At 46.8% G+C, this 14,286-nt stretch overlaps 1 protein-coding gene across 3 annotated transcripts in view; it reads right to left on the reverse strand.

Annotated features, from left to right (window-relative positions):
* Positions 1-1,008: 1,008 nt before the first annotated feature.
* Positions 1,009-14,286, reverse strand: part of STX6 (syntaxin 6) — a 45,411-nt gene continuing 32,133 nt past the window's right edge. For all 3 annotated transcript variants that reach the window (XM_001488916.7, XM_070267839.1, XM_070267838.1), the window contains 2 exons: positions 11,687-11,781; positions 1,009-6,907 (listed from right to left, as the gene is read on the reverse strand). In XM_001488916.7, the coding sequence (XP_001488966.2) occupies positions 6,831-6,907; positions 11,687-11,781 (172 nt within the window). In that variant the 3' untranslated portion in view covers positions 1,009-6,830. The remainder of the gene's footprint in view (positions 6,908-11,686; positions 11,782-14,286) is intronic.

The raw sequence follows: 14,286 nt of genomic DNA on the forward strand, positions 1-14,286 counted from the left end.
CTGGCACTCTGCTGCCCAGCAGCTGCGAGTGGAGTTGAGGTGCCGGCACACCGGGAAGCCTCAGCCTTGCAAACGCACTTTCTCCCCGTCCACACCACAGTCCACGCTTCCCCCTGGGGTGGCAGGAGGTGATCTGCTCTCATCAGGGGACACACGTAACCATTTCCTCTGCCTAAATCCCTTCCTTCTCAACTCTTAACTGTAACTCTGAAGCACGCCCTCATTCCTCAAGCAAGGCTGGTTGTACGTTGATCTGCCTGTACCCCTTCCAGCTAGATATGACGACATCTGGGGGGAACCATGCTGAGCACTCAGGAGGCACTGATGTGCCAAGTTCTGTGCCAGGCGCTGGGGGCAAGCGGCTCTGCCTCTCACCAGCTGTGTGACCTTGAGAAATTACTTCTGTGTCCCCATTTCCTCATTGGTCAATTCAAGATAATATTAGAGTGGAAACTCCACAGTTTCATGCAGTCATTTTAAGGATGATATGCATTAATACAGAGTACTGAGAACAGATCTGGGCACATGGAAGGCGCTCAATTCCTGGAGTGAGGACATGATGGGGAATGGAGTGAAGACTCCTGCTCTCTGTCACCCTGTGCCACACAGATCTGAGGGCAGGCTCTTAACTAGCGATTCACATGGCCAGTATTCTTGTTTGCCAACACATCAGTGAGGGCGGACCTAAAGGACTCGATTCCTTTTGTGTTCCAGTCTCTCTGCTCCCCTGTAACTCCTTGTCCCAACTGAAACACTATAACACTTTGAATACACAGTATGGTTATTTTGGGGTTTAAGAATTTATAAAACTTGCTCACTAGAGAAAGCACAATTTAGAATTCAGATCTCCGAGCAGCCACAAACTTTCCCCACCCCAGGCACAGGGGTGTGCCCATATCTATTAGTGCTGGTGGAAGGAGGGGAGGGAGCCGCGTTTAGGTATGAAAAGAACTAAAAAAAGAAAAACAAAAAACAACCAAACTGAAAAAAACCAACCCAGAAAAAAGCTCATGGTCTCTCCATTTCTCTTTAATACTGAACAGTATTCTTTATACAGTTGTAACATGATTTCAAGAGCAGAAGTAAGAAACATAACTGATAAACTTCAGGGTGTAAAAATATCACTTTTTAGGATGGCTAGTTGAGGTTTCTTTTACACAAGTATTTTTTAAAAGTTTTCAAGTTTATAGTGTCATCAAAGTTTGTTTAATGTCAAGATTACAATCAAAGCTGTGGAAGATGTTCTATTTTGGAGGATGGGTTACTGCACCCTAGACCCCACGAGGTGGTAGCAGTGGTTCTGAAACTACAGTGGGCATCACACTGACCCCAGCCCCACAGTGTGTGACTCAGCCAGTCTGGGCCGGGGCCTGAGAATCTGCATTTCCAATGAGCTCCCAGGGGACGCTGCTGCCACTGGTCCCACACTGCACTTGGAGGCCCAGCGTGTAGAGGAAGCAAGAATCTCTCCCCCGTGGCGAGGGCGGTAAACTTCTGGCACCAGGGCTCTGGCGCTCTCCTCATGGGGGTCGGGGGAGCACCAGCTGGAAATCACCCAGGCATTTGCAACTCTAATCCTTGATCTCACTTCTTTAGCTTGTACCTTCTAGTTATTTAAAAATAAAACACTGTGGGTTATTTATCCTTGGAAGAAAAATGCAAGTTTAGTCCTGCTGAGTACTGCCGTGTATTACACATTCTGCTAATGACACAAATTTCTGATTACAAATGAGGCAGTGAAAGCGTATTTCCACATACAAAAACTCAATGCGTATCGTTTACAGCTTGTCTCTGGCCTTTTCGTGGTTTCCAGGCCACCCTTGGGCATTCTCTGAGCTTTCTCGACAGCAGCGCGCAGCCCAAGCCCATTAGGACGCAATCAGATGGCACTTACCAGAAGTTCCAAGAACTTACTAGTGGGACACCTGGCTGACCCTCCTCACCCGCTCGGACGACAGGGCACAGGTACTCTTTTCCTGAGGACTAGGACGTCTGCCTCTCCCAGAACAGACCTTAACCACAGGGTCACAACTGCCCTTCAGCAGCAGGGTCTCAGCTAAAACCTACTTTCTACAGAGCAGGAAGAACCACCGTGAACCTGGTCCTACCCTGGGGCTGACAGAAAGCCTGGCACCAGGCTGCCACCAGGAAGCAGGGCCCGAGAGCTCTGGTCAGCGAACAATGAGGCTGGGTGGTCTTATTTCTAACACCTCCTGGATAATCAAGTGGCTTCTGGGCTTTACGACTCATAACCATAACAAAAAAATGCTAAAATACACTGTCGCACAAGGGTCTGGCTGCAGTTGGCAAACCAGGCCCATGAAACGTTCATGAGAAACCCAAGGCAGGGGGCAGTAACGGACCACCACTTCTAAGCACGGTCCCATCTACACAGCCTCAGGAAGGGCATCTCTGGACAAAGGGCACGTCAGAAGGAAGACAGCACCAACATGTTGGCTCACGTCAGAGCGACACCAAGTTCTTTTTCTTTCTGCCTCACCTCCCCAAGTGTCTGTGTTGGTGAAGAGGCCGTAACCTAACAAAGCACTCCCCACTGTATGCAGCCTGCAGCAACACCAGCAGGGCGCCACCACACATCCAGAGTTCCAGCGTTCTTCCCGAAGCAACAAACATCACACGGCGCGGGGAGGGGTGAGTACAAGTTACTATCAGCCTGTCTTTTATGTCACTGAGGTCAGCTTTACATCCTTAAGCTTGTCCCAGACAGGATGTGGGCAGCCTGGGGCCAAGTCCAGGATGCAGCAGGCCAAGTGACTCCCATATTGTGGGGGGGCTGTAACCATTTCATCTCTAAAACAGCAGGGCTCAGCCAAGTGAGTCTGCTGTTAGGGATGCTGACCCCAGAAGTCAGCGAGTTTGGCCTTTTGGCCCTGCCCTGGATGCCCCAGTGCCAGGCTTCAGCCTGGAAGGTTCACAGCAGTGCCGTTCTTGTCTGGAGGGCTGTCTGACTCAGAACTCTCTGGGCTTTCTGGACTCGACACCAAACAGCAGTTCCCCAGTGAGCATTCTTAAGTCAACACAGGTGAGAAGGGCATGCATGTTTACGCATGGCAGACAGATGCAGGCCTGATAAGAACAGGACGGCCTTATTCTGAGCATAAGCACGTCTTCTGAAGGCTGGGAGCTGGGAAGGGCAGCTGGACATTACAGAGAGACCACCTCCTCTTATCAGGCCAGCCAGGGGACTAGACCGTCCCTGACACAGAAGCAGAGGCTGAGAAGAAGCGCGCGCTGCGCCTCCGACGGCCCCCAGGCCTTTTGATGGGGCCCTGTCTTCATGGACTGACCCTGGTCAGGACGGCACAGTGTGACTGTAAGGAGGGGCCCGTAAGTCTGCGATCTCTTTGGTTTCACTTTCTGTCTGCTCTTGATGGACAAAGAACATACTTTAAAAAAATTACTCTTAGAAAACCTGGGAAGGAAAGGAATGCCAGTGGGAGGAAGACGCAACATCAGAGGTGGTGCATTCCCTCCTTCGGAACTTCAGCTTTCCAGACCGCCCGAATTTTGTTTTGTTTACAAATTCATCCCATGGTACAAGGTGAAGCCAAACAGTCCCCATCCACAGGGGAAAAGCAGCTCATATTTATCATTCAGTCTTTAGATCTTCAAAAGCTATGAATTCTCTCGAAAGGTAACGGTCTCACTTCACAGCCAGGGAAATTACCAAAAGAAAAATCTTGGCTCTGCCACCTTCACGTACAGAAGGTAAAACACTTCACAGAGACAGATTTCTGTTGGAGTTCGACTAGATTTCTCTTCACAGCCCTTAATCTCACGAGGTGAGAAGGAGTGGAAGTTGCCAAGTTGTTGGCTACCAGACCCATCAGTCTGTTTAACTCTGGCTAAAAGCAGAGAATAATGGGCAAGTTACCAAGCTTCCCCGCTCCGGCTCTGGCGCGAAGATCCTCCTGTAACACACACGCTGCGGCTTCCAATTGCCGCACGGCAGCGGGCGCACAGAGCGCACTGTGACTGTTCACAGGCCACGCAAAGACGAGATAACAAACTGGGACGGAAAACCAAAGGTATTTTGGTTTTCCAGCTGGATTCCCACTCTGGCAAACTCTCTCAATGGTTCATTCCCCATTTTACCCCCAAGTCAGCTGATTAGTGAAACGTTCTTCCGATAAACATGGATTGAGCTCTTTCTCTGGTATCCATCACGTTCTGCCAGTTCTTTAGAAGAAATGACTATGGGATGAGGTGCTGAAGGAGAAAAAAAGCCCAAATACCACAGGATGTGCTTCTAGGCAGCGTGGGGTCAATGGGGTCTATGCTCTGCTCGTTCTACGACACAGGGGCAAGGGACCACCTGGGTGCCCTCTACATCACCGATGAGGAAATATTTGTCCTTAAAAATAAACCCAGGCCTCTGGTCTGCTCTCTTTGACGGCCACAGTTTGGAGTCTGAGAGGAGGGCCTTCGAATGAATACTGTCTGTAGTGACTGCCCAGTCCGGGTACAACAGGGTCAGACCTGGGATCAAGCCAGCGGGGCCAGAAGTTATGCTGGGGGCGGGGCCGGCTCTCAAAGAACAGCTCCTTGGAGCAGTGGAGAGAATGGCGGCCCTACAGGGAGAACGCATGCTATGCTAGTTTTAAGAAAACTTGCGCTCTCTAAATATTTCCGTCCTCAGCTTCAGCCCGTGGTTGGTCCACAATAGCCGCCCTCTAGCAAACCCCTGAAGTCAGTGAGGCCAGCATGCTGATTCTAAATATAGCCAACATTTAGTCACAATACTTGGTCCCTGAAGTGAGGGGAGTATCTTACTCGTTAATGACCATGCGTGTTCCCAACAGGCCCCACTGACACACACAGCAGTTCCGCAGGGCACAGTAAATCTGGTAACAGCAGGGCAACAGCCTGGCTTTTAACTACGGCGACCGCAGACTCCACTAAGATGCCAGTGCTTCTTGTAATGTGGAGAGTGTGGAGTACAGTACTGAGATGAGGTCCACATTTATTTTTAACACAGACTTGTATATTTTAATGCAAAGCTAAGGACCACCTCTGTTCTCTATTTATAGAAGACTATTTGAATAAGTCTCAAAACTTTGTAAAACAAATAATCTAGTACCCTACATTTGAAGCCCTTTGTATTAATCACTTGTTTTTGCTAATTTCAAAAGAAATAACTTATCTATATCTCAAATACAGTTGAGTGTAAACGTGGATGTCAGCCACCCCTTTAGTTTTCTAAATCTGCTTTTAGCTTCATCAACAGGCAGACTGTTACCTATCATGATCCTAAACATGAGAAAATACCCTTCTTTTAAAATTTGTTACAAATATTTATTAAAAAGTGCAATTCAAAAGTTAGCTGGGCAAGTACATCATTGCAAATCACAAGGGGGGGAAGCTCAAAACAAAGAAAAAAAATACAAACAAAACAAGAAAAAAAGTTAAAAACAAAAAACAAAAAACAAAAAAACTGTGCTGAGGAATGAACTCCAAAAGATGAGGAAAGAAGACAAAAAGCTAGCACTCTGTCCAAGGCTGCTGTGCTTTCTAAGCGCAAACGACAGCGGGGAGGGGACACGCGCAGCATCCGCGCCAAGCTCGGGCTGTGGGTTCCGCTGCTACTTCAGCATTAGGTGCTCCCTCAGGGGTTATAAAAATACCGTGTGTACAGGTATACGCCAGAGGCATTTTAAAGTCGTGAGAAGCTTGACGTTTAGTGTCTCAGCAGTTTCAGCTACTAAAACTCAATTAAAGCGCCGGTCATTTAACTTTGGATTGGCTCAGTTATCTGAATGGATGGTAAGATTGAGTGGTCATCGTAGGGAAAACAGAACCCAGTTCACCTACCAATCCTTGCAGTGGTAAGAAAGTCTGGTCCAGAACTAGCCTTTCCTGTCATTAGTTTCTGAGTAAATGTAATAAATGTGCTAACCATGCCCAACCCCATCCCCCTGCGTGGAGTGACCCAGGAATAAAATAACTGTCAGCGAGGCTAACCCAGGTCTTGATCCACTCAAGGGGACCGCCGAGCTGCTCAGCAGCCAGACATTTAGGGGTCACCCTGCAAAGGCCAGTTGCTCCTCTGGGGAGAAGGCTGTAGGACAGGGATGGGAACTCCGCAAGACTGACCTCTGGCGACCTTGCCCGTGCTTCCCTGGGCTGTGCACTCAGGGTCCTGCTGCCCTTTCCTCCCCTTCAATTCAAGCCACAAGTCAGCACCCCAAAGCCCAGTGCTTTTCATTTGTTTCCATTAGTTATTCCTACTACAGAAAAACGTGCCAGGAAAAGCAACTTCATCCTAGCACTTATCCCTGAAAAATCAATCACTCCATTTTCTGTCACAAACCACTGAGCCCTCTATCCCCGTTAATAGCCAGCTCTCGGGGGCCAAGGAATGCTACCACAACAGGATAGGAACCTACCCGGAGCGGCAGGTCGACAGGGTTCTCTTGGAGGAACAGCGGTGTGCTGAGCGGGGGGAAGGGGCTGAGCAGGAGGAGAGAGCTGCCAGAGACGAGGGAACGAGCAACAGCGAACACTGAGTCTGCGAATTTTTCTGGATTCCTCAGAGGCCCTCCAGGCGGAACGAGGTCCGGGGAGGCAAAGCTGTGGCCAGCTGTCCTCAGAACAGGACAGGCGGTGCCAGGAGTGTGCAGTTGTCTGCTTCTTCTTCCCATGGGCCCCGCAGCGCGGGGACGGAGGAGCTGTCTCAATTGTGGATCACAAAGAGAAAAGTCAGTGCAGGCTGTTCTCCGGAGAGGACCGTGAGGAGATGGCAACGTCGGCATGCCGCCTCTCCTTCTCCCCCTGGGTTCGTGCTGTGTGTGCGGGAGGAACAGCACCCATCACAGCACTAGGAAGAGGACCAGCACGACCAGCAGGACGGCGAAGAGGATGGCGATGGCACACCACTGGCGCCGATCTGGAAGGCAGGACACGAGGATCAGCTCTCTTGGGACTCTCCATTCCCCAAGATACAGTTACATGAATCTTAAGGTAACACCCTTAAGAAAATGGACAGACCATGCAAATGCCCGGGGCAGAAAGGGTCCTGAACCTGCCGAGGCGTCCGGGACTGTCCCGCTGCTCCGCTCCTGGCCCACACTGATATGCAGTTGCAATTCTGCCAGGGCCCTGCAAGTGAGCCTGGGAGTAAGTACGGGCTTTGTGTCTCAAGTCTTTAATTAGGCTCTGTGGGTCTCAGCTTTCTGCTGGTGGTTACCTGTCCCAGGAAAAGGCGCTGGCACTGGTGGTACAGATCAAAGCCTGTCTGCTTTAATCCCCCACGAAAGTCACATCAGTCAGTGCAACAGTAATCATGTGCTTTTCTCACTGAGCACTAAGGGAGGATGGCACGGAGATGAAAGCGACTTCAGGAAACGAAGGGCTGAAAAAGCAAGCTCCAGTGATCACTGGCATGATGGGTCTACACCACACCTCATCAGGAAGAAATGAGACTATTTAACCAGTGACCGTGTGAAAGTAGCTTATATCTAAAGGAAAGTGGAATGTCTTTTCTGAGACTTTCTGCCCTACCAACAACTTAGAACAGGCACAGGAAACAGTGGCTCCAGTCCATCTAAATGGCCAAGAACAAGGAAGCCCTGAGGGACAGAAGGGCCCACACAGGCCCGGGGGAATCTTGTGCCAGCCCACAATCCTGACTCAACAGCAGCGGCCTCACAGGCTGCTGAGGGAATTGAACAACACAGCTGGCCTCACACACATGCTGTGCTGTGTCCGGGGCACAGGACGCTTCCCTAACTCAGGGAGACGGAGACAGAACACGCAGTCTTTCTGTAGGTGAGTCCTGGTGTTTTCCACAAAGGGTCAGACTCATACAAAAGAATTTCACTATGAAAGTGTAGTTTAACTGCTAGAAATCAGAGTTCCATTTATTTTTTAAATTTTTATTTATTTTCAGGTGAGGAGGACTGGCCCTGAGCTAACATCGGTTGCCAATCTTCCTCTATTTTGTATGTGGGACACCGCCACAGCGTGGCTTGATAAGCAGTGCGCAGGTCCACGCTCAGGATCCAAACCTGTGAACCCCAGGCCACCGAAGCGGAGTCCACAAACTCAACCACTACACCACCGGGCTGGCCCCTAGTGTTCTATTTAAATACAAATATAAAGGTATACTGATTCATCAAAAGTTTATCTGAAAGCCTGCAGGTTTTAGCACATCATTAGCTATCAGATTTTAGCTATTGAGAATCACATTATACAAAGGTCTGAATCTAGGAAAATAGATTGCAGAACTTTCCACAAAGAAATGCTAAGTCCACAAAACACGGGTAAATGTCATGGGTAGCAGTCTTAGACCCAGCCAAGAGAACTGCCACCAAATGACAGTCACTAAAGCAAGCACCTTCTTGGCGGTGGCCATGTTGCCCTACCTCAGACACGCCAGAAACTCAGGTAGTAACTGCGATTAGGGCAGGGACCCCTGCTCTCCGTTCCCTTTCTGAAACAGGACTGCTCCAAAGGGCACGGGGAGGCAGAGCTGGCTACTCCAGATGATGTTTTGAATCTGTTTAACTATGACTTCAATGGTCAAGAAAACTCGGCTATCTAGCATTCTTTCATCTATTCAAAAATGTTTACAATAATTTAAAACCCCTCTCGTTAAGATGATTAGTCAGCATTCTTCCAGGAGTAAGCAGTAAAGGTAACTGCTTGCTAACCTCCACCCCCTGGGGTCCAGCCATTTTCAAACCCGAATTTCAAACCCGGAACCAGCTTTCCACTTTTTGGCTTTCAGTCTGTACCCACCCCCCTCCCCACCTCCAGTCGCTTTCTCTTCTGCAATTGCATTCAACAGGCGTTTTCATCAAGGAGAACACTCTCACACACGCTAGTACAACCCGGGAACACTCTTTTAAAGCTGAAATCTTTGAAGTGGTGAGTTGCTTCTGTGAAGCATGAACTAAGCAACCCCAGGGAACTACTTTCCTAGCAGGCTCTCCCCAGAAGGGGCGGGTACTAACCACAAGGGCTTTTGTGACCTCAAGTGAAAAGTCCTAAGCAGCTTTTTGCAAGCTCAAGACCAGCCTCAAAAAGTCAAGAGGGAAACAAAGGGAACTCCATGGTCATTTGGTTTTTTTTCCTCCCAATATATTTTCCTCCCTCAAAGAGAAAACATGAACAACAGAATTTTGGAAAGTGAGCAGAAGAAAACCTTGGCTTCTACTCAAAAGAAGATACCTTCTTTGTAGGAGAATGAGGAGACTAGCATCGCTGTTGGGTCATTCAAAAAAATAAGTGTGATGTCTTGGCTGATTACTGCCCACAAAGCAGCCAGGCATGGGGAGAGCAGACGTGCTGCCTCTCAGGAATTGAGAAGTGTGCGTTCAGTTACTGCCCAATCAAACCTCAGTGTATCTTGATAAACTTTCTTTACGTACAGGTTTGATTAAAAGGCAGTGAACTTTCCTGAAAGTTACAGAGGAGAAAAGACCTAAATACAAATTGCTTTGTCATCAAATTGAAGCCGACACCACCCAGCAGGAGGCCCCGGGGAATCTTTGTTTGGGGAGCACAGGCAAGCTGTCCAACTGGGGGGCCTTTCAGGCTAAATGCCCTGTTTCCTGGCTCTCTTAGACAAACATAACTAAAGTTCTTACTTTGCTCCCCAAACTCTTCTTTTAGGAGAAAGTAGAATAAAGCATAAGGCAGGCTCAGTGCTATTGACACACACTATGCCACTCATCACAACACAAGTCCTTTTCTAAATTCTTCGTGCCCGGATGCTGGGAGACAAGGACACAGTGCGTCTTTGTGCACTTGTTCTTCCCCAGACAAACTGGTGCTGAAGCAGCTACTTGACTTTGGGACTAATACATACACTAGTGACAGGCCCTGTGTTTAAACTGGGTTATATGATACTTCATTAAAGCTTTAATTTGTTTTTAATGAATCTATTTTTCAGTAGATTTTTAAAAATTTATTTTATTGAGGTCATATTGGCTTTTAACATTGGGTAACTTCAGGTGTACATTATTATATTTCAGCTTCTGTATAGACTGCATCGTGTTTACCACCAACAGTCTAGTTTTTATCCGTCACCATAAATATGTGCCCCTTTACTCCTTCTGCTCTCCCCTGACCCCCTTTTCCTCTCGTAACCATCAATCTGTTCTCCTTATCTGTGTGTGTGTTTATCTTTCACATGAGTGAAATCATACGGTGTTTGTCTCTTTCTATCCGACTTACTTAGCTTAGTGTAATACCCTCAAGGTCCATCCATGTTGTCACAAATGGCACAATTTTGTTTTTTTTTATGGCTGAGTAGTATTCCATTGGGTGGGTGTGTGTGTGTGTGTGTGTGTGTGTGTGTGTGTGTGCGCGCGCTCACCACATCTTCTTTATCCATTCCCCCCATTGATGGGCACTTGGGTTGCTTCCACATCTAAAGCCTTTTTTTTTTTAAGCAGAAGGGTGAGAGCGGAAGAGGAGAGAACAGAGGGAATCAGGAACAAGACTCTGCAAACCTTTCTCTAAGGGAGTGAAAGATGAACTAAGGTGGTGCCTGTTCCAGGCAATGAAGAGCCTGCTGGAAGCATGAAGACACATGCCCCTGAGAAGAAAGGAGGACTCAGTCCAGCTACAAGTTTCTCTCCGTTTTGGATATACAGGTCCTTTGCCCCTTAAGGTCAACTTCTGCCCATCTTACTCTTTTTCTTTAAAGAAACATTTACTAAGTACTAATACATGGGAGATACTGGTAAACACTTGTACATTAATTATTATTATTTAATAATATTATTTAATCCTCACAATGACCTTGAGAGGTTGGCATCAACCTATTTTTACAGATAAGAAACTAAGCTCCAGAGAGCTTTTATGTATGTAACTTCACTACGAGTTAAACTGCTGAAAAGCAAATATACGTATGTATTTAAATCTTGCCTCAAAAGGCTAAACTGTTAGACCCTATAACGTGCACCTGACAGGAAGAAACCAATAGAGGAACGAGGTGTCAAGAAACAAGAGATGTTCTAATGGAGGAGGGGTGCCATGGTCCAGGAACACTGAAGTTGCCTCAAGGGGTATCTCAGTTCCTCCCTTCACAAAGCCACCCTGACCAAATCACGAAAAAAGGAGATACTGAATTTTTTTTAATTTAAAATATATCATGTCTCTTGTAATAGGGGAGGTGGGCTGTAGTAACTTAAAAACAGAGTCAGTGGAACACATCTTCCTACATAGCAACTAATCTGAAAATTGTTACTTCTTCACCCCCATCCTGGAGCAAATTTCCCGGAACATTTCACTATGGATTTAAATAAAAACAACTTAAATTAGATCTGCAAGGTCATCTTATTCTGAAATGGTAGGCGTTTTTCTTTCAATAAAAGAAAGTCAGTCTAGGAGAAACAGTAATGGCTCTTAATTATTCTTTAAAATAAGTTCCCTATTTTGGCAAGGAAAAAAAATAAAATAAAAAGGGATTTTGTAATTGCAAAGAAAGTTGCCTCACCAAGAGAAAAGCCACCAACCACCAGCAGCCTCGTGCAGGGGCAGCACAGAGCCGAACGAAGGCCACAAGCGCAGACAAGTCTTTCCTGCTCTGACCTGAAAGTATGACCAAAGTGTGCCCCAGGAGAGGGATCCAAATAGGCACACCTGTGAGAGAGCCCCCAAAGACTGTGTTTCTAGAAGTAAGAAAGAATTCTTAAGCTTTAAACACCATACATACCACTGGTCATGTGAGATACTTTTGCAAGTTTCTTCATCACATTGTCCAGCCGAGACTGAGTGCTCTCCAACTCGTGAGAGAAATCATCCAACATACTAGAAAGAGCAGCAGACAGAGAAGGTGGCTGGTAAGCACCAAGTCTCAGCAATGCATCGCTCCTGGAACTAAATCAGGGTCTAGGCTTCAGTGTTAGCGAACATAAAACAGGCCATATTGGGATTCAAGCCCCAGTCTACTGCCCAAAATCCTTGGGACAAGATACGTTTTTGATTTCAGAATTTTGGGAATTTAAAAAAAGTAATGTTATAACATGCTGTATATTTAGCCAACAGCCTCAGCAGGGTCTGGGGCCAACCCCATAATCAAACACATGAACACTTCTGCAGAGAAGACTACGAGGAATCATAGTTGCACTCTGTTCAGGTCAGGTTTCTCTGTAACATGAATTTACTGCAAACTTAAAAAAAAATCCTTTTTACATTTCTCAACTTTCCAAATTTCAGAATTACGGACAAGGCAGCGTAGACCTGACCATACAATAAGACAAACTAAGTGTCAGTGAAATGTGGTAGAAAGGCGATGTGAAGTCAGACAACTATCCTCTGCCACTTGCTTACCTTGGACAAGGCATCCTACAGCTGCTGGGAGTGCTTCCTCACCTGTGCAGTGGGGCAATCCTGTCAGCCCAGCTTCCCCACCAGGGTCTTGTAAGCACCATGTAGCATACAGAACACTCTACCGCAGGATGAGTTAGGAAATGCACTTTAATCAAATAATCTCTCCTTTTTAAAGCAGTCTGTACTTTATCATAAAGCCAGAGGCCTTAGGACTGACATTCCCGACGGTATGTGCTCTTCCTTGTCTATAGCCACAGGAAGCCAGTGTTTCCCCACTAAGAGAACTGGCTCCAGGAGGCTCAGACTATTTGCTGTCCAAGGTGCAGGTGGCAAAGAAAACACCAAAATACTGCTATTCCAATAGTGTTTATTTCATAAATTATTCAACATTCCAGACTTTTCAACTTTTGATTAACATATGACTATTCTGAGGATAGAATGCAACATAACAATTAGAAGCAGAGGTCTTACTACAAAGGGTTTATTACTCTGACAGTATCAATGGCAGCTCGAAACTACTGGTCTTGGTCTGTGCCCACACAAGGCACGTGACAGCTCCATAGGATTCAGGGCAACCGACTCCTCATTAAGTCAATTATTAAATAAACTCCCTGCTGACAACTAAATAAACAAGTCTTTGTCCCTTAACTGAATTTTCAAATTAAAATATTTCTAGCTCATCTTAGATCCTGGTGGCATCTTGGCTGTGCAGGTCGCAGACCTATCCAGGCAGGGCAAGCGCTGACAAACAGAGCTACCTTTGTGCGCTGGGCATGACTTTTCTTCCTGAAGATAACATGAGCAAGTCATCTAACCTCCAGCCCAAGGAAACCCACTAACCAAGTCTCTAGCTCAGATCTATGTACCTCACTGCTGTCCAAAAGAAATAGGAATGTGAAAAATGGGAGGCACATATGCCACTTTATATTTTCTAGTAGCCACATTAAAAAAGATAAAAAGAAACAGGTGAAATTAACCTTAATAATCTGTTTTATTTAGTCCAAAACACCATCATTTTGAAATGTGATTAATATACAAAAATTATTAACAAACTATTTTACATTTTTTTCAAACTAAGTCTTCAAACTCTGGTGTATGTTTTACACTCAGGGCATGTCTCAATTCAGACTGGCCACATGTCACGTACTCAATGGCTACGTGTGGCTAGCGGCGATAATACTGCACGGCACAGGTCTAAGTCTAGACCCATGTGTTTTCTTTTTAATTTACTTATTATTTTTATCAGTTATACACATTCACCGTTTAAAGAACTAAAAAGTCCTATAAGGCGTTTTATAAACACCACAGCTGTTCCCACTTCCTCGGGCGACGGCTTTCCACCCCTCGCACTGCCCCTGGTGCTCTCCTCTGTGCCGCAGTAACAGACTTGCACCTCAGGATCCTGACCCCGCTGGTTCTGCACTGTGAAAGGCTAGGGCTTAGCTCTCTTCCCATTTCATTCCCACCCCAGCATCCTTCCTACTTCCCTTTCCCCTTCCTTCCAAAGTAACTGTGTCACAATTTGATGAGGTCACTATTCGGGGTTTACACTGTCATGAGTGACACACTCTTCCAAGCTGGGGGGTTCGTGGCATGAATCACATTGCTTGGCTCCCCCCTCTGCTGGTTGAGGGTTCACTTTCTCCGGTCTATTGAGTCAGTAACCATTCATCTTTCTACTTTCCAGGATCTAAAGTGCTACCGTTGTCTCTTATTCCATGCTGTATGTCCCCACGGGTTTATGCCATAAAAAAAAAAATCCCTTTGCTATTGTTCTATTGGGCTTTAGAAAGGGAAATGAGATAAAACTGGCTGTTCAGGGGTCTGGCCCCATGGCTGAATGGTTAAGATCGCATGTTCTGCTTCAGTGGCCCACGGTCTCGCCAGTTAGGATCCTGGGCGTGGACATGGCACCGCTCATCAGGCCATGCTGAGGTGGCACCCCACATGCCACAACTAGAAGGGCCCACAACTAAAAATATA

Source organism: Equus caballus, chromosome 5 (assembly GCF_041296265.1).
Source record: "Equus caballus isolate H_3958 breed thoroughbred chromosome 5, TB-T2T, whole genome shotgun sequence".
In the NCBI taxonomy this organism is placed as follows: Eukaryota; Metazoa; Chordata; class Mammalia; order Perissodactyla; family Equidae; genus Equus; species Equus caballus.